The sequence below is a fragment of the Hyperolius riggenbachi genome, chromosome 9 (assembly GCF_040937935.1).
Source record: "Hyperolius riggenbachi isolate aHypRig1 chromosome 9, aHypRig1.pri, whole genome shotgun sequence".
Taxonomy (NCBI): domain Eukaryota; kingdom Metazoa; phylum Chordata; class Amphibia; order Anura; family Hyperoliidae; genus Hyperolius; species Hyperolius riggenbachi.
In genome coordinates, this window is record NC_090654.1 from 42,229,085 (window position 1) to 42,255,274 (window position 26,190).

Below are 26,190 nucleotides of genomic sequence, written 5' to 3' on the forward strand. Positions count from 1 at the left end.
CAGCCACGGAGGGCTTCTGTGACACAGCTACTAAAACATTATTTGTACATTGTCATTTGATAACACTTCGGTATTGATAGTATTCCTTTTTTTTAATCCTTTAATTTTTGGGGGGCACTTCCCTCCCAGTTTGCAAGTTCACATTCCCTCTTGAGGGGACAACAGTGTCGGGTTTCTATTTTTTTAATTACCTATAATTTTTGGGGGAGAGAGCGACCAGAATCATTCCCAAGGCAATCTTTCCAGGCCTGTAAAAGGACCCGGCAGCAATTGTGACACATGATCTACCATGTTTGCTGGTGGTGCAACCTGGTTTAGTGAGTATCCTCCTTCTATTTAATTTTTCCTTGACCAGATATACTACACTAAATGGGGCTCCTAGTTGGTTTCTCGGTTTTCCCCCCTGGATAGGTTATCCAGACTTATGTGTCATGCCCATAGACATCCCTGTCCCATGATTCGCTCAGCTTTCAAGAAAACACGTTACATAATTGTTTGTTTCAGCTTGGAACCCTCTATTTCTCCAGTTTCTATTACAAGTACATCAACTCTAAAAAAAAGAAAGGTTGACTGTATTGGACTCCTAAAGGATGAGGGTGGGAACTCAATGGTGGATGACCAAGGTAAGGCAGAGTTATTAAATGCTTTCTTTGCTTCTGTCTTCACAAGGGAAACATCACTGTTGCAAATTACGATGCAGAAGAGTCTCAATCTTCCAATTATAATACTAAATACTTAATGCAGGAAGAAGTGAAGGCAAGACTAAATAAATTAAAAATAGACAAGGCACCTGGCCCGGATGGCATACATCCTCGGGTCCTAAGAGAATTAAGTTTGGTTATCGATAAACCCCTTTATCTTATCTTTTGTGACTCTCTTGCAACTGGCATAGTTCTGGTAGATTGGCGTACAGCTCATGTTTTCCCATTATTTAAGAAGGGCAAAAAATATCAGATCCGGGAAATTATAGACCTGTAAGCTTAACATCAGTTGTATGCAAACTATTTGAGGGGTTACTAAGAGATAATATACAAGACTTCATAGTAGAAAATAGTCTTATTTCTCAGCATCAACATGGGTTTACTAAAGACAGGTCCTGTTTGACTAACATTCTCGGCTTTTATGAGGTAGTGAATGCTAATATGGATATTGGGAATGCTGTAGATGTGATATACTTGGACTTTGCAAAGGCCTTCGACACTGTTCCCCACAGAAGTCTGGTGCAAAAGTTGAGAATACAAAGACTGGGGAAGAGTCTGTGTTCATGGATAGGGAACTGGCTAATGGACAGAAAACAAAGAGTTGTGGTCAATGGATCTTATTACAGGGGTCAGTACTGGGTCCAGTGCTCTTCAAGTTATTTATTAACCATTTCAGCCTGCGGGGATTTTTCACCTTATGCATTAGGCTACTTGCACACTAAGACGTTGCGTTAGGTGCCACGTTAAGGTCGCATAACGTGCACCTAACACGACGCCTGGTGCTCTTCGTTGTGGACGTCAGAGTGAGCCGCGTTGTGCAGCTCACTCTGGCGTCCGTGATGCCGTGATGCGTACTCTTGGACGCATGCGGCATCACGTGGTCCCGCCGGCCAATCACCGCACAGAGCGGCCGCTCCAGGAAGTAAACACTGCACGTCAGAAACGTGCAGTGAATATTAATTAGCCATGTGCCTGGCCGCTCTCCGCTCCTCCCCAACATGACTGCGCATGTGCAGACAGTCTAACGCGGCTTAAGCCGCTCTAACGCCGTAGCATGCTGCACTTTCCGCAGAACGTGCAGCGTTACATGTAACGCAACGTGGGCTGTGTGAACAGCCCACTTGTGTTACATTGCTGTGCGTTGGGGGAGCGTTACAGGCGCACTAAAGTGCGCCTGTAACGTCTTAGTGTGTAAGCAGCCTCAGAGCAATTTTCACCTCCCATTCATTCGCTAATAACTTTATCACTACTTATCACAATTTATTGATCTATATCTTGTTTTTTTCCGCCACTAATTAGGCTTTCTTTGGGTGGTACATTTTGCTAAGAATTATTTTTTTATGAATGCATTTTAACAGGATTAATAAGAAAAACGTGGAAAAAATCATGATTTCTCAGTTTTTGGCTATTATAGCTTTAAAATAATCTATGCTACCATAATTAAAACATATGTATTTTATTTTCCCATTTGTCTCGGTTATGCCACCAATTAAATTTTGTCTCTATCACAATGTATGGCGCCAATATATTATTTGGAAATAAAGGTGCATTTTTTCTGTTTTGCGTCCATCACTATCTACAAGCTTAGAATTTAAAACATGTTCGTAGTATACCCCCTTCAAATGCATATTTAAAAAGTTCAGACCCTTAGGTAACTATTTATGTCTTTTTTTTTTTTTTTTTTAATTGTATTTTCTTTTTCCATTAAACATTTTATTTGGGTAATATTTTGGTGTGGGAAATAAACAGTTAATTTTTAATGTTATTATATGTGTAAATTGTAATGTAAAAAATATGTAGATGTACAGTGGCTTGCAAAAGTATTCGGCCCCCTTGAAGTTTTCCACATTTTGTCACATTACTGCCACAAACCTGAATCAATTTTATTGGAATTCCACATGAAAGACCAATACAAAGTGGTGTACACGTGAGAAGTGGAACGAAAATCATACATTATTCCAATCCTTTTTTACAAATAAATAACTGCAAAGTGGGGTGTGCGTAATTATTCAGCCCCCTGTGTCAATACTTTGTAGAACTACCTTTTGCTGCAATTACAGCTGCCAGTCTTTTAGGATATGTCTCTACCAGCTTTGCACATCTAGAGACTGAAATCCTTGCCCATTCTTCTTTGCAAAACAGCTCCAGCTCAGTCAGATTAGATGGACAGCGTTTGTGAACAGCAGTTTTCAGACTTGCCACAGATTCTCGATTGGATTTAGATCTGGACTTTGACTGGGCCATTCTAACACATGGATATGTTTTGTTTTAAACCATTCCATTGTTGCCCTGGCTTTATGTTTAGGGTCGTTGTCCTCCTGGAAGGTGAACCTCCGCCCCAGTCTCAAGTCTTTTGCAGACTCCAAGAGGTTTTCTTCCAAGATTGCCCTGTATTTGGCTCCATCCATCTTCCCATCAACTCTGACCAGCTTCCCTGTCCCTGCTGAAGAGAAGCAACCCCAGAGCATGAAGCTGCCACCACGATATTTGACAGTGAGGATGGTGTGTTCTGAGTGATGTGCAGTGTTCGTTTTCTGCCACACATAGGGCCTGATTCACAAAGCGGTGATAACTCGGTTATCACGCTTAAAAGACTTTAGGTGTGATAACCTTTGCACTAGCAAAGTTATCACCGCTTTGTGCTATAATTCGCGCGAAGCTCCCGCGCGCAAAGTTTTGCGCGCAAAGTCCCATAGGGTTTAATGGGCGCTTCACGCGAGGCGCAAAACTTTGCGCGCGGGAGTTCGCGCAAATTCCTTCAGATCATGCCTAAACTAAGTTTAGGCGTGATAAAGGGCTTTTCACAGGCGTGCAAAGTGTTTGCACCGCTTTGTGAATCAGGCCCATAGTGTTTTGCATTTTGGCCAAAAGTTGCATTTTGGTCTCATCCGACCAGAGCACCTTCTTCCACATGTTTGTTGTGTCCCCCACATGGCTTCTGGCAAACTGCAAACGGGACTTCTTATGCTTTTCTGTTAACAATGGCTTTCTTCTTGTCACTTTTCCATAAGAGCCAACTTTGTTCAATGCACGACTAATAGTTGTCCTATGGACAGATTCCCCCACCTGAGCTGTAGATCTCTGCAGCTCGTCCAGAGTCACCATGGGCCTCTTGACTGCATTTCTGATCAGCGCTCTCCTTGTTCAGCCTGTGAGTTTAGGTGGACAGCCTTGTCTTGGTAGGTTTACAGTTGTGCCATACTCCTTCCATTTCTGAATGATCGCTTGAACAGTGCTCCGTGGGATGTTCAAGGCTTTGGAAATCTTTTTGTAGCCTAAGCCTGCTTTAAATTTCTCAGTTACTTTATCCCTGACCTGTCTGGTGTGTTCTTAAGACTTCATGGTGTTGTTGCTCCCAAGATTCTCTTAGACAACCTCTGAGGCAGTCACAGAGCAGCTGTATTTGTACTGACATTAGATTACACACAGGTGCAGACTATTTAGTCATTAGCACTCATCAGGCAATGTCTATGGGCAACTGACTGCACTCAGACCAAAGGGGGCTGAATAATTACGCACACCCCACTTTGCAGTTATTGATTTGTAAAAAATGTTTGGAATCATGTATGATTTTCGTTCCACTTCTCATGTGTACACCACTTTGTATTGGTCCTTCACGTGGAATTCCAATAAAATTGATTCATGTTTGTGGCAGTAATATGACAAAATGTGGAAAACTTCAAGGGGGCCGAATACTTTTGCAAGCCACTGTAGTTTTACTATTTGGCCACAAGATGGCCACCTTGATTTTTTTCTTCCCTCCTTGTGCTTCTCGCTAAGCGGAAGCACAAGGGGGATGCGGAAATTTTTACGGGCAGAAAGACTGAAGCCTCTTGTAAGAGCGCTTAGGTTTTTCTGCTGGGGAGACGGATCGGTGATCGGGAACCATGTTCCTGTTCACTGATCCCAGGGCTACCAGGGGACACCAAGGGGGCACGGGGGCATGCGCCAAAGCGTGGCACCGCAGCAGAGCAGCCGCCTGGACGTGAGCTTCACGTCCGGGCGGCAGAAATAGTTAATGGTCTAGTAGATGCAGTAGAAAGCATTGTTGCTATTTTTGCAGATGATACAAAATTGTGCAGAATCATCAACTCTCAGGAAGATAGTGACATATTGCAGCAGGATCTGGATAGGATGGCTATATGGGCACATAAATGGCAGATGAAATTCAATGTTGAAAAATGTAAAGTCATGCATTGTGGTCGTACCAATGGACTAACACAATACAAAATAAACAGGATACAGATGGGGACATCAAACTTGGAGAAGGACTTAGGAGTACTCATTAAAAACAAGTTAAATAATCGTATTCAATGCCAAGCTGCTGCAGCTTAAGCTAATAATATGTTGTGATGCATTAAAAGGGAAATAAAAACTTGAGATGCTAACATTATATTTCCCCTGTTTATCTCTCTAGTAAGGAGTAGGACACATCTGGAATATGGAATTCAGTTCTGGGCACCACATTACAGGGAGGATATTGCAGTTTTAGAGCAGGTGCAGAGACGAGCAACAAAATTGATACGAGGGATGGAAGGTCTCACTTACCAAGAAAGGTTAGATAAACTGGGTTTATTTCGTTTCGAGAAAAGACGACTTAAAGGAAAACTTAAGTCAAATATAAAAAATGATTTTTACTCACCCGGGGCATACCTCAGCCCCCTGAAGCTGGATGGTGCCCTCACAGCCCCGCTCCGATCGTCCTGTCCCCGCCGCGGCGGCTACTTCCGGGTTCGGCGACAGCCACCGACAGGCTGGGAACACGGCTGATTTTCCGTGTTCCTAGCCGCTAAATCACACTCTATGCTGCTATAGCGTATATATATACGCTATAGCAGCATAGAGGGTGATATAGCGGCTGGGAACGCGGAAAATCAGCCGCGTTCCCAGCCTGTCGGCGACTGTCGCTGAACCCGGAAGTAGCCGCCGGCGGGGACAGGACGATCGGAGCGGGGCTGTGAGGGCACCATCCAGCTTCAGGGGGCTGAGGTATGCCCCGGGTGAGTAAAAATCATTTTTTATATTTGACTTAAGTTTTCCTTTAAAGGGGATCTAATTAACATGTATAAATACATCAGAGGGCAATATAAAAGCTTGGCGGATGAGCTTTTTGTCCCTAGGCCTTCACAAAGGACTAAAGGACATGATCTGCGCATGGAGGAAAAACGTTTCAGACATTTATTTAGGAAAGGGTTCTTTACAGTAAGAGTGATCAAGATGTGGAATTCATTGCCACAGGAAGAAGTTATGGCAAATTCTATATCTGCATTTAAAGGGGGCTTTCCTTGCATTGAAAGACATCCATGACTATAATTACTAGGTAATGCCCAGTGATGTTGATCCAGGGATTTTATCTGATTGCCATCTGGAGTCAGGAAGGAATTTGTTTCCCTTTTGGGGCTAATTTGACCATGCCTTGTAAGAATTTTTTAGCCTACCTCTAGATCAACAGCGATTTATGAGGGAGCAGGCTGGTGTTGTACTTTTTCTGGTTGAACTCGATGGACGTATGTCTTTTTTCAATCCAAATAACTATGTAACTATTGGCAATCAGTCAGAGAAGGAGGGAGTGGGGTGTTGCAGGATTAGCTGTTGTACATGGCCCTGAAGTCAGTTACAGTTTTACTTAAAGAGAATCTGTACTCTAAAATTCTTACAATAAAAAGCATACCATTCTATTCATTATGTTCTCCTGGGCCCCTCTGTGCTGTTTCTGCCACTCCCTGCTGCAATCCTGGCTTGTAACTGACACTTTTAGGCAGTGTTTACAAACAAAAGACATGGCTGTTACCAGAATGTATAGGCTCAGAGGTGCTCAGTCTGTGACTAACACAGAGCCTGCAGGGGGCGTAGAGAGGGTGTGTATAGCTTCTATCCTATCACAAGCAGAGCTGCACATTCCAGCCTGAGTGCCTGAGCCAGACAAAGCCGTCAGAGGAAAGAAAATTAGATTATATAACAGAGATAATAGAGCCATTGTGCAACTAGGAAAGTCTGCAGTAAGACACACCACATTAGAACATGTATAGGAAATTATAGAATAGAAGAAATAAAGCTGAAAATTTTGTTACAGAGTCTCTTCAAAGTAAGTCAGCACATTTAGTTACAAGATACTGACTTCACAACCTACTATCATTATTTATGTACTAAAACCATAGTTGAAGTCCTCTCATCCTCTCTTCCCAGAATACCTGACAATCACTAATCGGTGAAAGTCACCAGCCACAGCTATCTCTATTATGTGCTAGAACAGAAGCCTAATCCAATAAATACTTCCTCCCAGACACCCCACAAACACCTCACCAGTCTTACACACACACACACACACACGCACGCACGCACGCACACACACACACACACGCACGCACGCACGCACGCACGCACACACACACACACCACATACCACACACACACACACACCACATACTACACACACACACACACACACACACACACACACACACACACATCACCTCAGCCTGGTAGAACTCGCCCATTTCCAGAATAATATTCTTGGTGTTTTGATGTTTTTCTTCAGTATCTATTCCAGCCTGTAAATTAAACATATTGACCAATCAATAATGTAAACTGTCTTCTTTTTTTGCTATACTTGAGCTCTTTGAACCACCATGAGTCCTCCCAGCACATAGCAGGAACATACAACACAGGAGTAACACCACTTTTCACGGACCATCACATAGGAATGTATGACGGAGGTCCTATCACACACTTTGGTAAATTAGGCCAATTCAAATACATTGCAGACCCAACCACCATCTTCATCAGACAACTTACCATATACATGGCTGCAGCAATAGGCACATAGAAGGAATAGAAGCCAGTCTTGTATTTGACGATAGCCTTATACCTGCAACATAGGTGGGAATTGCAACATAAATACACAGGCCAGGGTATAGTTTCCTCCTCATAGCAATGGTACTCATCCATGGTTAACGCTCGGGGACTCAGCAGAAGTTCTATACAGACGTCACAACTGATCACAGAAAAGTTGTCCACCTTGTTGAGGTGAATTTGTCCAAATCCACCTTTCCTGGCTCAGCAGCGATGAAGTCCAGAGCCTGACCCAACTCTATATGGTATGAGATCTGCAAATGGAAGATGAAAAGCAGGATTATATTTGTTGGTTTTCAGAAAACGTACCATAAGAATGGCCATTTTGACCCCCCCCCCCCCACACACACACACACTGGTGTCTGCTGTTATTATGAAGATTCCCCAAAGTGTCTCTTTAGGCAGTTTTCTGTGTATCTCTATGGTGGTCAACAAGACCTTCTGAAATTCTGGATTTTTCAATTCTTACATCAGTGTAAACCATAAGCAGTTTCTTTGAGGCAGAACCTGCCCATTCTATGGACCTCCCAGCCAAGCTTTACTCAAATTAGTTTATTGCTACTGGAACTGGCAAATCAAGTTTCAAAGGAATCTGGCAACTTCCTGGGAAGGTCGTCAGATGGCTGACTGGAGACACATCATGTAAGAGGGGGACCTAAGCCCTGTAATATAACCCTAAACGCTAAGTACAAAACAAACAACAATCACACCATACACCAGTCAGATCATGCGTAAATCATGGCAGAATTGCAGTATTAAAGTGAAGAGAAACACATTGCAGCACAATTGCTTTTCTCAGTGTAAAAAGGGCCCAAATGCGATTTCAGAATTTCACAAAAAGCAGAAGAATATAAATAAGTGTCAACGTCCCCTTATTGACTCAACTGACACAATTCCAGTGGTCAAATAAGTTTGCATATCCTTTTTATTGACAGAATGACATAATGGATAAATCCAAATAAATTAACCATGGTCTCAGAAAAAAAAAATATGTGGACCTCCATGAATCTGGTTCATCCTTCGGAGCAAATATCAGACATCTGAAGGTTCCACATTCATTTGTACAAACAAAAATGCACAAGTATAAATCTCATGGGACAACACAATTCAAGAAAAACAAGCAAATAAGCATGTAACATTGCAGAGGAATCAGATAAACAAGTATGTATGTCCACAATAACATGTATCTTACTGTTAATAAAGTAAGGTGTTATAAAATGTAGTTAAAAATATTTCAACGAAGAAGGAGCTACTGGCCCAAATACCTAAAAAGGGCACGTGGGTACTGTGGCAATTGTGGGTGATTTCCTTGGGGGTGGTAGCACAGGGGTCTACCTGCACTGCCTGCCTGGTATTGCCTGTGGAGTGGGGGGTCGCAAGTGTTGGCAGAGCCCAGGGGTCCCCGTCTCATGTGCCCCCATGTTTTGTGATTCCTATAATCTTACTTTTGTAGCTTCTAGTTCACAGGTCAGTGGAAGGAAGGGGGGATTGGAGAGGTATACCTGCACTCGGTGCCCCCTGCTGGTCATATAATGTACGATTGTGTCTCTCTCCTGTCTATGGCTTTTTGTTTCAGCTCTTGCTAGATTTGGTATTGCAGACACAGGTACAAGTATTTGCACTTTTATTGGCTGACAGGCTGTCTGCGTTCCAATTTAAATGCCAAAGCGCTGTGTGGGAGTGAGCAATCGTTTCTTTGTGTTTGAAAAGTATGTATATCCACAAAAAAATGTTTCCTACTCTATGTACCCTGAAAGGTATTTTAACAAAGAAGAAGCCAATGGTCCCAAACTACCAAATAGATCTCACATTCTATAAAAATGCCCTCTGGTCCATTGAATCCAAGATTAAACTCTTTGACCATAATGACGATTAGTATGTTAAAATTGGAGTTAAAAGGATGAGTCTTGCAGGCAGAAGAACACCATTGTAATAATTGGTGTGGGAACACTATGATGTGAGGGTATTTTTGTGCAGAAGTAAATGGTGTGCTTCGCAAAAAAAGATGCCATCATGAGCAAGCAAGGTTATTTAGGTCACGGTGTACTACAACAACGCAATAGCTCAGCCAGGAGATTGAAGGTCAGTCAATTATGAATTTTCCAAATGGACAATGATGCCAAGAACACCTCCAAAGTTATGGGCAAAAGTCAATGTATCTGGGGGTGGCCACCACAAAGCCTCTAAAATTGTGGACAGATTTCAAAGAGTGGCTGCCCACTAGGGATGAGCACATGGATTTCTAACTTTCGCAATTTATGGTTTAAAATCCATCGCATTTTGCAGAAACTTGCAGATGTATGTTGTGTAATGCCCAAAGGTGTTGTTTGCATAAATAACGAAAACTATCTACTGAGCATTCTGAAGGCATTGATCATCAGCTGACTGTTGACAAAAGGAAACGCACATGGGGCTTGATTCACTAAACCGTGATAACTCATATCATGACCATTTTTGCGCACATTTGCGTGTGCAATCGTGAATTTTCGCACAAAGACAATATAGTTTTCATGCGATAATGTGCGATTGCACGTGATAATTCACGATTGCGCGCAAACGCGAAAATGTGCGCAAAAACGGCCATGATATGAGTTACCACGGTTTAGTGAATTAAGCCCATAGTGTGCAAAAAGAAGCAACCAAGCTGGTATGTTCCTTCCCAGCAGAAAACCTCCTTTTACCCCACTTCACCATGAATCTCTGTAGAAAAACATTAAGCGTGTTTTCGCATATGTGACCCCTGCCTCAGGGACATGAATGGAAATTTTCAATGCAAATATTGTAACCAGTGCTGCTCGGATACCCCTTTTCAAAATCCGGATCCGATTCGGATCCAGATACCCCGATATCCGATCCGGGTTGGATATCCGAGTTCATAATTTTCCGATCCGAATCGGATAGCCGACCCTAGTATCCGGGCGGATTCGGATATCCAGATCGAAAACCGGAAATGGCCTTTAAATTGCTTTAAAAACATTTTTGAAGGTATATGAGGCATGTAGCATCATTATTTTGTAAAAGTGAACACTAATTGATGATGTTGGGACTTAAAATCCCTCCCCCCCCCAAAAATGGCTGTCAATTAACATTAGGCCTAGGTTCCAGACAGCGGTCATGCAGCCCACATTGTGTCCAAAGTCCAACCGCACAACTGGGACATGACAGTTTTCAGCCAAGAAGACACCTCCAAAAAATTACGCAGCAATTGTGTTTTGGGTTAAATATAGGTGGTATCAGTGGCCTGTGGCACCGTGGCCTGGCGGTGGGACCTGCACAGGCAGCAGGAGCAAGGCAATGCAGCAGCAGCAGGTGTAACGTGTGCCAGGAGCATGCCGGACATAGCACGTTGCAATTGGCACTTAGCACGTGTCACTTGGCCACGTGTCATGTGGCACTTGGCACGTGACACGTGCCAAGTGCCGAGTGGCAGTCAGACAGCAGAGGAGAAGACACTAGTGCACACTGACTGTCAAACTGCCACTGCTCACAGCACAACAGTTCTGTAGAAAGCTAACACAGTAGTACTACTACTCTAACAACTACTAGCAATGACTGCAATACTACAGTACTAACTACACAATAACACAGTAATCCTATACCCTAATCCCTAACCTATACCTAAGGCTAATAGCTGGCCAGCAGGCAGCAGCTGGCCTGGTCTGTGCACAGCACACACACAGACACATATCAGCTGCCTGCAGCACACATTCTGACTGTCACACAAATAAGATCAAGCTAATTAATGATTTAACAATAGTGTAGTGATAGTAGTGAACGGGTTAATCACTGAACAGCTTATCACTGTGTACAGCCCTTGCTACTAGGCCCAGCAGCACTGGAGCACACACTCTGACTGTCACACTATGACATCAATCAAGCTAATTAACGATTTAACAATAGTGTAGTGATAGTAGTGAAGGGGTTAACCACTGAACAGCTTTAGGTTTATAACTGTGTACAGCCCTTGCTACTAGGCCCAGTAGCACTGGAGCACACACTCTGACTGTCACACTATGACATCAATCAAGCTAATTAACGATTTAACAATAGTGTAGTGATAGTAGTGAAGGGGTTAATCACTGAACAGCTTTAGGTTTATAACTGTGTACAGCCCTTCCCTTCCTAGGCCACCAGCACTGGAGTATGTCTCTCAGTGAGCATTCAGCAAGCTAAGACGATATGTTTCATCATGGCAGCCCTCCTTATATACAGGGGGGCTGGCCAGTGTTCCTTTCTGTGATTGGGTGCCAGGGTTTAGGCTGGGAGCCCTCTGATTGGCTCAATGAGGTCAGGTGGGGCTGGCCAGGGTTCCCCTCTGTGATTGGTTGCTAGGGCTTCTGCTGGGAGCCCTTTGATTGGATCCAGGATGTCATCTCCTTAGTTACAGTATTTCGGATTCGGATACCTGCAATATCCATGGATATCCGGGTTGTGCGGCCAAATATCTGCAGATAGCTAGCCGGATTTTTAAAAAAAATCCGGAATCCGAATCCGAAGTGGATAGAGCAAAAAAGTTCGGATATCCGGGTTTCCCGGATATCCGGAATCCTGATGAGCAGCACTGATTGTAACCTATTATGAACAAATTTTCACAATTTCACGCTAACCATACCTAAACTTATGACTAGTGCATAAATATATTTGCAATAAATTACAGTTTAGCAATGGAAACGGGAATCCACAAAATTCGGAATTTGTTCGGAATTCCAGGGACATTTAGGGCCTGGCCAAAAATGTCAGCAGCCTGTTTTAAGATGCTTTTGGAAGGTTACTTAAAATATTAGGTTCAAGTTACATAATGTAACCACTTAAGGACCATGGTGTTAAACCCCCATAGGCTATTTTTTACTAAATAGGCCACTGCAGCTTTAAGGCCTCGCTGCAGGGCCGCACAACTCAGCACACAAGTGATCCCCCCCCCCCCCTTTTCTCCCCACCAACAGAGATTTCTGTTGGTGGGGTCTGATCCCTGCCAGAGTATTTTTTTATTTATTGTTTTAATTTGTTGGGTTTGTTTTTATTTTTATTTTTTTTAATAAATTACCATAAATTTTTATTTATTTTAGGATACCCCTCCCTCCCTCCCCCCGCCAGCCAATCAGTGTGATCAGCTGTCATAGGCTTCAGCTCTGAAATTCTGCAGGGGGATTTTCAGGTGTCTGCTGCCCACATTACGATTTTCAGGTGTCTGCTGCCCACATTACGATTTTCAGGTGTCTGCTGCCCACATTACGATTTTCAGGTGTCTGCTGCCCACATTACGATTTTCAGGTGTCTGCTGCCCACATTACGATTTTCAGGTGTCTGCTGCCCACATTACGATTTTCAGGTGTCTGCTGCCCACATTGCGATTTTCAGGTGTCTGCTGCCCACATTGCGATGTTCTGGTGTCTGCTGCCCACATTGCGATTTTCAGGTGTCTGCTGCCCACATTGCGATTTTCTGGTGTCTGCTGCCCACATTACGATTTTCAGGTGTCTGCTGCCCACATTACGATTTTCAGGTGTCTGCTGCCCACATTGCGATTTTCTGGTCACTGCTGCCCACATTGCGATTTTCTGGTGAACTCTGCCCACATTACGATTTTCTGTCCCACATTACGATATTCTGGTGAACGCTGCCCACATTACAATTGTCTGGTGAATGCTGTCCACGTTACAATTTTCTGGTGACTGCTGCTCACGTTACGATTTTCTGGTGACTGGTGCCCACATTACGATTTTCTGGTGAACTCTGCCCACATTATGATTTTCTGGTGAACTCTGCCCACATTATGATTTTCTGGTGAACGCTGCCCACATTACGATTGTCTGGTGAATGCTGTCCACGTTACAATTTTCTGGTGACTGGTGCCCACATTACGATTTTCTGGTGAACTCTGCCCACATTATGATTTTCTAAAGGCCCACATTACGATTTTCTGGTGAACTCTGCCCACATTACGATTTTCTGGCCCACATTACGATTGTCTGGTAAAATGCTGCCCACTTTACAATTAATTTACAGTGAAACGCTGCCCCATTACGATTATTTGGCACCTATGGGGGGGGGGCCCATCCAAATATTCGCAGGGGGGCCCAGTGATTTTTAGTTACGCCCCTGACACGGCTGTCCCCTGTACAGTGTTGCCTTAGATTGCAGCGCTGTATCTAGTAAATAGACTGATGGCAGAGCATGATCCGTCATTCCAGCGGGGATGCACGAACATCAGCGTGCACAATCCCCTGCAATCACCGCCCCTAGCACTTCATGCCGATCACCGTGGAGTGGTCCTGGGGCTGCCGCCACGTTCACACCAATTGCCGTGGAGCGGTCGACAAGATATTAAAAACAAAGCTGTAAAATATTTTCAGAATGAATGTAAACTTCTTACGTTTTCCTGCACAAATTAGATGACTTAAACAATATGTCAAATGAAAAATTGATCTTATTCTGTGGAGGGGTTATAAAGTGAGTTTTAAAGAATCTGCCTTAAGAGTACGTAAGCTTCTGACTTTAACTGCAAACTTTTGATTGCCGTGAATTGTTTTTATCTATTTAATTTTGGCTGCCCTACATGAGGTGGCTGAGCCATATTGCAGAATTTAGGTCTACTTTAAAATAATAAAAAAGTTAAGCCAAAAAAGTTCTAAAGGACAAAAATACATAACAAGTCAAAGACAAAATTATATTTTTTCAAAAGCTGATCCAACACCACTTCAAGGGATTCTCCTTTATACAACACTTAATCTCTCTAAAAAAGACAATGAAAAATAAGTAAAGGCAAGTCTAGGAAGGAAGACACACCTCCAGGGAGAGCTCCAACAGGTTCAGGTAATATGGCTGCCCACGGCAGTACTTCCTCAGGATTTGGTATGCACAGGCTTCAAGCAGAAAGGAGTCATTGACAGCACTCAGCCCAATGCCATCCTGTGACAGAACATGGGAATCAGAACCATCAGATTGCCTTCCATCTAAGGTTAGCCCCGCTTCTCCACTCCCTGTTTATAGTATAGATAGTGAGAGAAAGAGGTCACCTTTTTGTACCAGCAAAGCTGGCCATGCCGGGTCTCAGATTGGTCCATGATGTCATCAGCCACCCAGAAGAAGGCTTGAAGCTGGGAAATAGGATTCAAAGGTTAATATAAACACTAAAAGTCATTAATGAAGATGTAATATGAGACTTACCAGCTCTACACACCAACCCACTGCCAGGGCCCTTCGGATATTGTCCTCTGTCTGTAACTCTGATCCTGCCAGCTCCCGGAATGATGACAGAACTGTCACTCCCAGTATAAACTTCCCCCTTGGGATGTTATATTCCAGCACCTGCAAACAGGAAAGAGGCATGATAGTCACAGGACAACATTGTACACTCCTGCAGACAGAAGAGGGGCAGTGTGATTACAGGGCAAAGGTCCCTACCTTTGCTAGATCAAGGTTGGCTGAGGTGGCCAATATTGACCACCAATGCCGATAATCCGGCATGTGTACAGTGGCTTATGACCTCGACCAACGATCCACCCGGTGGATCAACTCAGCTGAGTGATGGCCGATACCTTTGTGCTCTCCCCCCAGTCATGTGACATTACGTCTGTGCAACTCCATCAGCCAACCACTGGCCCTCCCCTCCCCCCACATTGCCACAGAACGCATCGTTAGCCTATTGGCTGACTATGCATCTGTACATCCTCAGCCCAGCAATGTCACTTGAGGGATTGGGTCCAAATCCCCATTGGGTGATATCAATCAAATGTGTGTACAGGCCTTGTTTTCAGACCAATGAGGAACAGAATGATCAGAGGGTAACAGTGCACTCCCATGGACAGAGGGAGAAGATGACAAAGAGAGTAACACCATACATTCCTCTGGACAGAAGAGGTGCATGGTGATCACAAGGTAACACTCTGTACTCCCGCAGATATAAGAAAAGCACGGCAATCAGAGGTTTACACTGTACACACCTATGGACAGAAGAGATGTGGGCTGATAATAAAGTAGCATTATATATTAAAGACAGAACAGAGACTGAGTTACCAGAGGGTAGTTGTACCTTCCTGGGAGGGGGGGAGGGGGGGAATGCAGTAATCATTGGGAAATTAAAAGGTGTATTACTTTAGAACCGAAAGGCTGGAAGGAGGAGCACTCATAACATAGTAATAGGGCAACAGAACACTACAGGATGTACCAGAGCCAGTACAAGGTCCTCCAGCACCCAAGGCTGAGACACCAAAGTGCGCCCCTCCATCCCTTCCCTCCCAGCCATCACACACTGATTGCTATTAGACTAATAGGCGCCCCCGGGCCGCCAACCCCCAAACACCTTCATCTCTACTTATCTGGCTTGCAGTCACTGCCATGTCTCCCCTTTTCTTATTTCTCTCTGCTTCAAACACAATAGGGGAATGATAGCTGAGCGAGTTGTGCGCCCCCCTCCTACACAGCGCCCTGAGGCTGGAGCCTCTCTCGCCTCGGCCCGGCCCTGGGATGTACCATTACCTCTTTTAGTCTTGAGATGGCATCCCCGATCTCAGGATGACCCCAATACTCTGCAGTCAGATCTTGAACTATTGTTTCAAAGAAGCTACAAAATTCCTGATGATCTGCAGAGACCTGGGTGCTGCTCATCCTGATTCCTGACGCCCTGTCAAAGAGATGTATTATTAACATTCTGAATGGGAAAACCATAGCTGCGCAGAGAATATAACATAATGAGTGGTGTATGTTCAAGAATGAATGACTGGCTTTCACAAACTCCTTCATATCTATTCTAGAAAGCTCATACATACAGTGCTGCCCATAATTATTCATACCCCTGGCAAATTTTGACTTAATACAGTAAAAATAAGTCTGGGGTGCGCTAATGGATTATTAAAACCATCAAAATTCTCAATAAATTTAATTATAAATATTCAATACAGTCAGTATGTAAATAAAATATAATATAGTACACATAAACAGTTTTAAAATAGCAGGATCCTGCTCCACTCAAATCCACAGCACATCCACACAACCTCACTGCAGCACAACCTGGGGTAAAAGTCACAAGCTCCTAAAAGCATGCAACGGTCCCCCTGCTGATATTTCCGCTGCAGGAACAGTTAGTTCTTGGGATCCCCAAGACCACTCAATCCCAGTAGCCCTGGCCAGTGGCTATGCGGGAGAGTCTAAATGCAAGTGTAGGTGATCCATTAGTGCACCCTAGACTTATTTTTACTGTATTAAATACTTTTTGGTGTGAGGAATCTCCAAACTAAGGTAGCAGCTTGTGATTATATTACTCCGGGTGCAATACTTTTATTTATAGTAACTACATTTTGACTTAAAAGTTACTTTTATTCAACCAGGAAGTGATTTTTGTTGGGAAATTACTTGTCTCCCAAAAGATAATAGGATGATGTATAAGAGGTATTATTGTGGAAAAAAAAAACATTTCTCAGCTTTTATTTAAATTTGAGCAAAAAGTGTCCAGTCCAAAATGATTCATACCCTTCACAAACTGTCACAGTCTGTGGGAAAATCCAGAGTTCTATACCATTCCAAATAGTCCAAGTTGTTCTAAAGCATCCTAATTACCCTGATTAATTGGGAACACATGCTTTAATCAACTCAACAGCTGAAAAACAGCAGCTCTCTGCAGTTGGTTTGTGGACAGTCATGGCTAAGACAAAGGAGCTCAGAGAGGACCTGCTGCTGCATATTGTGGCTGCTGACAAGTCAGGAAAGGGCTACAGGGCTATTTCTAAAAGTTTTCAAGTTCCAGTGGCTACAGTACAAATTATTATTAAAAAATATAAGATGGGGGGGCGTGGCTTGCTAATGGCCGTGTGAAGACGCACCATCGCTGAGCTCCCACAGCCCGGACTCATAAACCACTGATACAGCGCCTATTAACCTGCCGAAATAGCCCATGGGAGGAGGTAAAAAGAAGGGAACTAAAGCCCAGCACAATACTCCATCCAACTCCCAAATCAAACACTTTCTGAGGCCGCTCGAGAGAAGACTACAAGACAGGGAGACTAAAAGCATGGCGGAGACTCCGCGTGACAAAGCAGCCAATGGCTCCCAATCTCCTAGAACGAGCAGCTCAGTCGCGGACCCACTTACATCCACTGGGACAAAAGAGACTCGCTCACCCGACCAGCCTCGCAGTCCCCCGGACAAGAAGCAACGAACGCAACTACCAGAAGAGGGGCAAGTAGTATCGCAGGCCAGGCAACATGGCGGCGCTCCTACCTCGCCGAGCAGCAACACTTCCTCGGCATCTCCAAGAGCTGCATCTGTGAGATCCCCTCAGCAGAGTCCAACCCAGCTCACACTGACGGACCGGTCTTCTCCACGGAACTCCGACACCGCAAACGTACTGCAAGGTAGGCCTATATCTCCTAACCAGCCAGTTCACGACTCCCGCCACGATATCCCTGCACCCGAAGAGTCTTACACAAATGCCCGGCCCTCACCTAAGCGGCCTGCAGGCTCAGCTTCTCCATCACTCTCAGAGGGTGCAGACTCCTACGTAGAGGTTGAGTTACACGATTACATCAGATCTCTCCCTACTAAACAAGATCTAGAGAACTGTTTCACTAGAATAATGGAGACTTATAAACAAGATATGGCCGAGTTCAGGCAAGACTTTGCACATGTTATTAACAGACTGGTGGAAGTGGAGAAAGGCCAAGAAGAGCTTGCTGAATCCCTGAAATCACAAACCCCTACTGTTAATGCCCACTCCGAGCACATCACGGCCCTGTACATGAAGATTGACGATTTGGAAAATCGTCATAGAAGAAATAACATACGCATCCGAGGCGTCCCTGAAACGACCAAGGCCCCAGATATTATGGCTACTACCGAAGCAATATTTAATATCTTCTTAGATGCGCCGGCAGATAACAAGATTGAAATCGACCGGGCCCACAGAGCAGCAGGCCCCCCAAGATCTGACCCGGCCAAACCGCGAGATATCATCTGTAGAGTGCACTTCTATAAGGAAAAAGACGCTATAATGGCTGCTGCACGTAAAAAAGGAACATTGTTTTTGATGGTGTTGAGATTCATCTACTGCCCGATCTCTCCACTCTCACTCTCCAGCTGCGCAGGGCATCTAAGCCATTACTGGAAGCTTTAAGGGATCGAGACATTATATACCGCTGGGGCTATCCCTTTGCAATTTTCATCAGTAAAGATGGCAAATCGGTGTCTTTTAACTCACCTAAAGACTTATTGAAAGTCAGAGAAACCTTTGATCTGCCTGACATCACCCTGGATGAATGGCCAATTCAGACCGACACTCTTGCTTTACCACAAAGAGAGAAATGGAAGAGGGTACCAAACCGCTACAGACCCAACAGGAACAACATTGATAGATAACTCCACTACTCTGGATGCACTCACTTGATTTTGTGACCACCCCTTGCCATGGGAAAACGCTACCCTAGCCCACTCTTGTGTGGATGGCGATCCAGCTGTCCAGTTGAAGGCTAGGAGTGTACCCTATTAAGTGTACCACCGCTGTGGGTCCTGGTTACACTCTGTTGATGCCAATCTCATTCTTGTTCTAGTCAAGTGTTACTGTTCTTCATTATGCATTTACAACTCTAATATAGCATATTGCCTTATACAGTTAAGGTGTTTTTATCTTCCTTTTACACACCTACAAAGTTGTTATACTGTAGTGATCGTTTGGGTGGGTTTACGGGGTGCGGGGAGGGGTATATCCTGAAGCCTTACTACATAATAACGCGGAAAGGCAACAACATTATAATATTACAAAAATGGGATCTCAAAAGGCCCTCCCACTAATATCCCATAACCTGTTCATGCTTTGCCCCAGACAATATTCCTGACCTTAAACTCCTAAAGTCCTGGGGTTTCTTGGCTCCCCCCCTTTTTCCCCTCCCACTCCCCCCCCCTCCCTCCTAGCGAGTTATAATATCCCAGATACCCCCGCTAGATTTGCTTGGGTCAAAGGCTGAGTTAGCGCTAAAAAACCCAAGCATTCCCTACGACCATGGGTGAAAGTTTTCCATTATATGTTCGCTGTATTTAACTTGATGTGTTATAGTTCATACAATTGAGTCCCGGCTTGTTGGGAGCCGTCGGAACCGGTGTTTGGCTTTCATCTCCCACCAAATCCTTCATCCCGATAGTACCGATTCTATGGTTTCATCCGGGATGTGAGACAAATCTTACAGGTTCTCTATTCAGGCTTTATTCTGGCCTGAGGTTTATACTATTAGTTCTGTTTTCTTTCTTTCCTGTCTCTTCTATCCCACATGTACCGTTCTCTCCCCGTGTGCTCCTTCCCTGTAGGAGGTGTGGCGGACCCCCCAGCAAAACCATATCAATTACGCCCTGTGATAAGAATGCAATACGATACGTGCTCACCCACATCTTAAAATATGGATAAATGTTCCATAGCATCCTATAACGTCAAGAGATTTAATATCCCCAATAAAAGATCCCAGATCCTTTATCATCTCCATAAACATAAAGCTTCCATCATATTCCTACAAGAGACTCATTTTAAAGAGGGGGAAGTGCCCCTATTTAAATCTAGATATTACAATAAATGGTATCACTGCCCAAACCCTTCAGGTAAATCTAAGGGAGTTTCTATAGGAATCCACAAAAACATTAACCTAAACGTCCTCAAGACACAAATAGACACACAGGGAAGATATATCTTTATGGTAGTACAGATTCTAGACACCAAGTACACCCTGGCAAACATATATCTTCCGAATCAAAATCAAGGCAATACCTTACTCTCATACCTTTCTAAATTAACACAATTTGCAGAAGGCAGCATAATCCTGGGGGGGGGGGGGGGGGGGGACTTTAACTTGTGTTTCAACCCACTACTTGATTCCTCTTCCCAACGGACATCCCTTTCCCAAAACTACCCTTACAAAAATTAAATCTAAACTTCAGTCCTTATGTCTGGTAGACGTCTGGAGAATCCTCCATCCAAACAACAGAGACTATACATTTTTCTCTCCTGTCCATCAGACACACCACCGAATAGACTATATTCTTACTTCTCAAAGACTCCTGGACAGGGACATCCAAGCATCCATAGGCAATAGATTATGGTCAGACCATGCCCCAATTTTCTGCTCATTTACTTTACATCAATCCCTGGGAGCCCAGAGTCAATGGAGATTGAATGACAACTTACTTCGGGACCCCACTTGTGCAGCAGATATAAAAAAAACCTTTGAAAACTTCACTCTCAACCATGCTCACGATGAAACCTCAGCTGCCATTAAATGGGAAGCCCTAAAATGCGTTCTGCGAGGGGTCTTTATCTCTCATGGCTCTTGACTTAAAAGTGATCGCAATGAGCAAATCCCCAAACTAATCCTGGAGGTGGACGCCCTAGAGAGTAAATTAAAAGATAGATACTCACCTGATATAGACCTTAAACTATCCAACTCCAGACAGACCCTCTTATCCTTAATAGATCAAACCACTTTGATAGCCAGAGAAAAGTCCCGTAGTATGTTCTTCCATCAGGGGGTAAATGTGGCACCTTACTGGCCAAATCCCTGCACCCAATTTCCCCCTCCACAAACATTTTCTCCATTAAAAATACACAGAACCAGACCAAATTCAAATCATCAGACATTGCCAAAGAATTCAATACATACTACACCTCCCTATATAATATTAAGGGTAAATTCCATGACTTAGAACCAGCTAAGCTGAGGGACAAAATAGCTTCTTATATCAATTCCACTCCCTTACCCACATTACCTCCTGAGGCCATCCAAGAGCTGGATCTAGCATTCACAGAGATTGAACTACTGGCATGTAGTGTTGGGCGAACACCTGGATGTTCGGGTTCGGGCTGAACAGGCCGAACATGGGCCAGATGTTCGGCATGTTCGGCCCGAACGCCGAACTCAATGGAAGTCAATGGGACCCCCGAACATGCCCATTTTGGGGGCCCTATGGGGTCGCAGGCATAAGGGGGGAGCATGCCCCGATCGCGGGGGGGGGGGGGGGGGTCGGAAATTCCCCCCACCCCCTCCGCTAGCGCTCCCCCCCTCTGCCCGCTTCCCCATAAAAAAAGTTTAAGGCAAGTTAAATAGTACTTGGTGGCTGGCCTGGCACTGGCAGTGGAGTGAGGAGGAGGAGGAGTCCGAGTAGCAGAGTGATGCGTTGAGGCCGGGCAGCGGGCGGTTCAGCGGTAGTACCCTTGTGGTACTTCCGCCCTTTCTCTGACCTCACGTCCTCTGCATACGAGGGTACGCGTCATGCGTACCCTCGTATGCGTCATCACGCAGAGGACGTGAGGTCAGAGAAAGGGCGGAAGTACCACAAGGGTACTACCGCTGAACCGCCCGCTGCCCGGCCTCAACGCATCACTCTGCTACTCGGACTCCTCCTCCTCCTCACTCCACTGTCAGTGCCAGGCCAGCCACCAAGTACTATTTAACTTGCCTTAAACTTTTTTTATGGGGAAGCGGGCAGAGGGGGGAGCGCTAGCGGAGGGGGTGGGGGGAATTTCCGACCCCCCCCCCCCCCGCGATCGGGGCATGCTCCCCCCTTATGCCTGCGACCCCATAGGGGGGCCGTATTGCGGCATGTTCGGGCGAACAGGGCCCTGTTCGGCCGAACAGGGGCCCTATTCGGGCGAACAGGGGCCCTGTTCGGCCCTGTTCGGCGGCCATTCAGTAGTTCGGGGCGAACCCGAACTTAAAAGGCCGAACACCATCAGGTGTTCGGCCAAACTCGAACATCACCCGAACAGGGTGATGTTCTGCAGAACCCGAACAGTGGCGAACACTGTTCGCCCAATACTACTGGCATGCATTGGATCTAGTGTTGGGCGAACATCTAGATGTTCGGGTTCGGGCCGAACAGGCCGAACATGGCCGCGATGTTCGGGTGTTCGACCCGAACTCCTAACATAATGGAAGTCAATGGGGACCCGAACTTTTGTGCTTTGTAAAGCCTCCTTACATGCTACATACCCCAAATTTACAGGGTATGTGCACCTTGGGAGTGGGTACAAGAGGAAAAAAAATTTAGCAAAAAGAGCTTATAGTTTTTGAGAAAATCGATTTTAAAGTTTCAAAGGGAAAACTGTCTTTTAAATGCGGGAAATGTCTGTTTTCTTTGCACAGGTAACATGCTTTTTGTCGGCATGCAGTCATAAATGTAATACATATAAGAGGTTCCAGGAAAAGGGACCGGTAACGCTAACCCAGCAGCAGCACACGTGATGGAACAGGAGGAGGGTGGCGCAGGAGGAGAAGGCCACGCTTTGAGACACAACAACCCAGGCCTTGCATGAGGACAAGAAGCGTGCGGATAGCAATTTGCATTTTGTCGCCATGCAGTCATAAATGTAATACAGATGAGAGGTTCAATAAACAGGGACCGGAAACGCTAACCCATCACAGAGGCGCCGAGCTCGCTGATATAATACAGATGCTGTGACTCCTACTGTATTTTGCCTGAGGAAGCGGGATGTATGGCCCGTGAAACGCGTTGCATTGTTTTTTGGAGTTCCGAATAAATTGTTGACTGTCTGAATCGCAGTCCTTGCCTGTGTCTGTTTGGAGGGGGTAAGACCACCGCTGCCTCCTCTGTTTAACCAGTTGGTTTTTTAAGTTCATTTAATTACCTTTTATTCTTTTGGCGCCTCTGTATCTTGTACACTTCATTGTTCATGTTACTTGGTTGGGGTCCGGGAGTGTTGCGTAGTCGTTTCCAATCCAGGATTGATTCATTTTAATTTGAGTCAGGCGGTCTGCATTTTCTGTGGAGAGGCGGATACGCCGCCGATCTGTGACGATGCCTCCGGCAGCACTGAAAACAGCGTTCCGACATAACGCTGGCTGCCGGGCAAGCCAGCACCTCTATTGCGTACATTGCCAGTTTGTGCCAGGTGTCTAGCTTCGATACCCAATAGTTGAAGGGTGCAGATGGATTGTTCAACACAGCTACGCCATCTGACATGTAGTCCTTGACCATCTTCTCCAGGCGATCGGTGTTGGAGGTGGATCTGTACGCTTGCTGTTCTGTGTGCTGCTGCATGGGTGTCAGAAAATTTTCCCACTCCAAGGACACTGCCGATACCATTCCCTTTTGGGCACTAGCTGCGGCTTGTGTTCTTTGCTGCCCTCCTGGTCGTCCTGGGTTTGCGGAAGTCAGTCTGTCGGCGTACAACTGGCTAGAGGAGGGGGAGGATGTCAATCTCCTCTCTAAAGTCTCCACAAGGGCCTGCTGGTATTCTCCCATTTTGACCTGTCTGGCTCTTTCTTCAAGCAGTTTTGGAACATTGTGTTTGTACCGTGGATCCAGAAGGGTATAAACCCAGTAATTGGTGTTGTCCAGAATGCGCACAATGCGTGGGTCGCGTTCAATGCAGTCCTAGGCCGAAGAGGTCATAGCCTAGGGTCACAAAACCTGTTTATTTGGGCAATTTCAATGGTGGCGAGTCTGACGTACATAAATCGCAGCAATGGCCGTTAGCAACGTCTGAATCTCACGAAATGTCTCATGCAGGTAGAAGACATATTGTTAGACTTGGGCTCCAAAGATGGGTTCCCTACATCTCTGCAAACCAGAGTTACAGGGCTCCAAATTTGGTAAAATCACCCATAGGCTTTCATTGGGCCTCCTATTTACAGTTCCAAAATCTCACATCTTTTCAAAGGGCAATTACTAAGCAGTGGCAAATTTTCTAGCATTGTAGGGACCCTTAGGGGGAACATGACTGGTGAGTTTCGGGCCCCTAGGCCAAAGAGGTCATAGCCTAGGGTCACAAAAACCTGTTTATTTGGGCTATTTCAATGGTAGTGATGGTGACGTACATAAATCGCAGCAATGGCCGTTAGCAAAGTCTGAATCTCACGAAATGTCTCATGCAGGTAGAAGACATATTGTTAGACTTGGATTCCAAAGATGGGGTCCCTATATCTCTGCAAACCAGAGTTACAGGGGTCCAAAATTGGTAAAATCCCCCATAGGATTTCATTGCCTCCCTATTTCACTTTCCAAAATCTCACATCTTTTCAAAGGGCAATGGCCCAGCAGTACCAAATTTTCTAGCATTGTAGGGACCCTTAGGGGGAACATGACTGGTGAGTTTCGGGCCCCTAGGCCGAAGAGGTCATAGCCTAGGGTCACAAAAACCTGTTTATTTGGGCTATTTCAATGGTAGTGATGGTGGCGTACATAAATCGCAGCAATGGCCGTTAGCAACGTCTGAATCTCACGAAATGTCTCATGCAGGTAGAAGACATATTGTTAGACTTGGATTCCAAAGATGGGGTCCCTACATCTCTGCAAACCAGAGTTACAGGGGTCCAAAATTGGTAAAATCCCCCATAGGATTTCATTGCCTCCCTATTTCACTTTCCAAAATCTCACATCTTTTCAAAGGGCAATGGCTCAGCAGTACCAAATTTTCTAGCATTGTAGGGACCCTTAGGGGGAACATGACTGGTGAGTTTCGGACCCCTAGGCCGAAGAGGTCATAGCCTAGGGTCACAAAAACCTGTTTATTTGGGCTATTTCAATGGTAGTGATGGTGGCGTACATAAATCTCAGCCATGGCCGTTAGCAACGTCTGAATCTCACGAAATGTCTCATGCAGGTAGAAGACATATTGTTAGACTTGGATTTCAAAGATGGGGTCCCTACATCTCTGCAAACCAGAGTTACAGGGGTCCAAAATTGGTAAAATCCCCCATAGGCTTTCATTGGGCCTCCTATTTACCGTTCCAAAATCTCACACCATTTCAAAGGGCAATGGCTCAGCAGTGGCAAAACTCACCAGTCATGATCCCCCTAAGGGTCCCTACAATGCTAGAAAATTTGGTACTGCTGAGCCATTGCCCTTTGAAAAGATGTGAGATTTTGGAAAGTGAAATAGGGAGGCAATGAAATCCTATGGGGGATTTTACCAATTTTGGACCCCTGTAACTCTGGTTTGCAGAGATGTAGGGACCCCATCTTTGGAATCCAAGTCTAACAATATGTCTTCTACCTGCATGAGACATTTCGTGAGATTCAGACGTTGCTAACGGCCATTGCTGCGATTTATGTACGTCACCATCACTACCATTGAAATAGCCCAAATAAACAGGTTTTTGTGACCCTAGGCTATGACCTCTTCGGCCTAGGGGCCCGAAACTCACCAGTCATGTTCCCCCTAAGGGTCCCTACAATGCTAGAAAATTTGGTACTGCTGAGCCATTGCCCTTTGAAAAGATGTGAGATTTTGGAAAGTGAAATAGGGAGGCAATGAAATCCTATGGGGGATTTTACCAATTTTGGACCCCTGTAACTCTGGTTTGCAGAGATGTAGGGACCCCATCTTTGGAATCCAAGTCTAACAATATGTCTTCTACCTGCATGAGACATTTCGTGAGATTCAGACGTTGCTAACGGCCATTGCTGCGATTTATGTACGTCACCATCACTACCATTGAAATAGCCCAAATAAACAGGTTTTTGTGACCCTAGGCTATGACCTCTTTGGCCTAGGGGCCCGAAACTCACCAGTCATGTTCCCCCTAAGGGTCCCTACAATGCTAGAAAATTTGCCACTGCTGAGTAATTGCCCTTTGAAAAGATGTGAGATTTTGGAACTGTAAATAGGAGGCCCAATGAAAGCCTATGGGTGATTTTACCAAAT

At 44.9% G+C, this 26,190-nt stretch overlaps 1 protein-coding gene across 2 annotated transcripts in view; it reads right to left on the reverse strand.

The window, feature by feature from the left end:
* The window catches only part of LOC137531571 (farnesyl pyrophosphate synthase-like), a 58,223-nt gene that overhangs the window by 14,594 nt on the left and 17,439 nt on the right, over positions 1 to 26,190 (reverse strand). The window contains exons 2-8 of one of the 2 annotated variants that reach the window (XM_068251494.1): positions 16,032 to 16,176; positions 14,721 to 14,861; positions 14,570 to 14,650; positions 14,340 to 14,462; positions 7,719 to 7,807; positions 7,497 to 7,569; positions 7,175 to 7,252 (exon numbers count right to left, since the gene is read on the reverse strand). In XM_068251494.1, the coding sequence (XP_068107595.1) occupies positions 7,175 to 7,252; positions 7,497 to 7,569; positions 7,719 to 7,807; positions 14,340 to 14,462; positions 14,570 to 14,650; positions 14,721 to 14,861; positions 16,032 to 16,160 (714 nt within the window). In that variant the 5' untranslated portion in view covers positions 16,161 to 16,176. The remainder of the gene's footprint in view (positions 1 to 7,174; positions 7,253 to 7,496; positions 7,570 to 7,718; positions 7,808 to 14,339; positions 14,463 to 14,569; positions 14,651 to 14,720; positions 14,862 to 16,031; positions 16,177 to 26,190) is intronic. The other variant, XM_068251495.1, reaches the window with a different exon arrangement.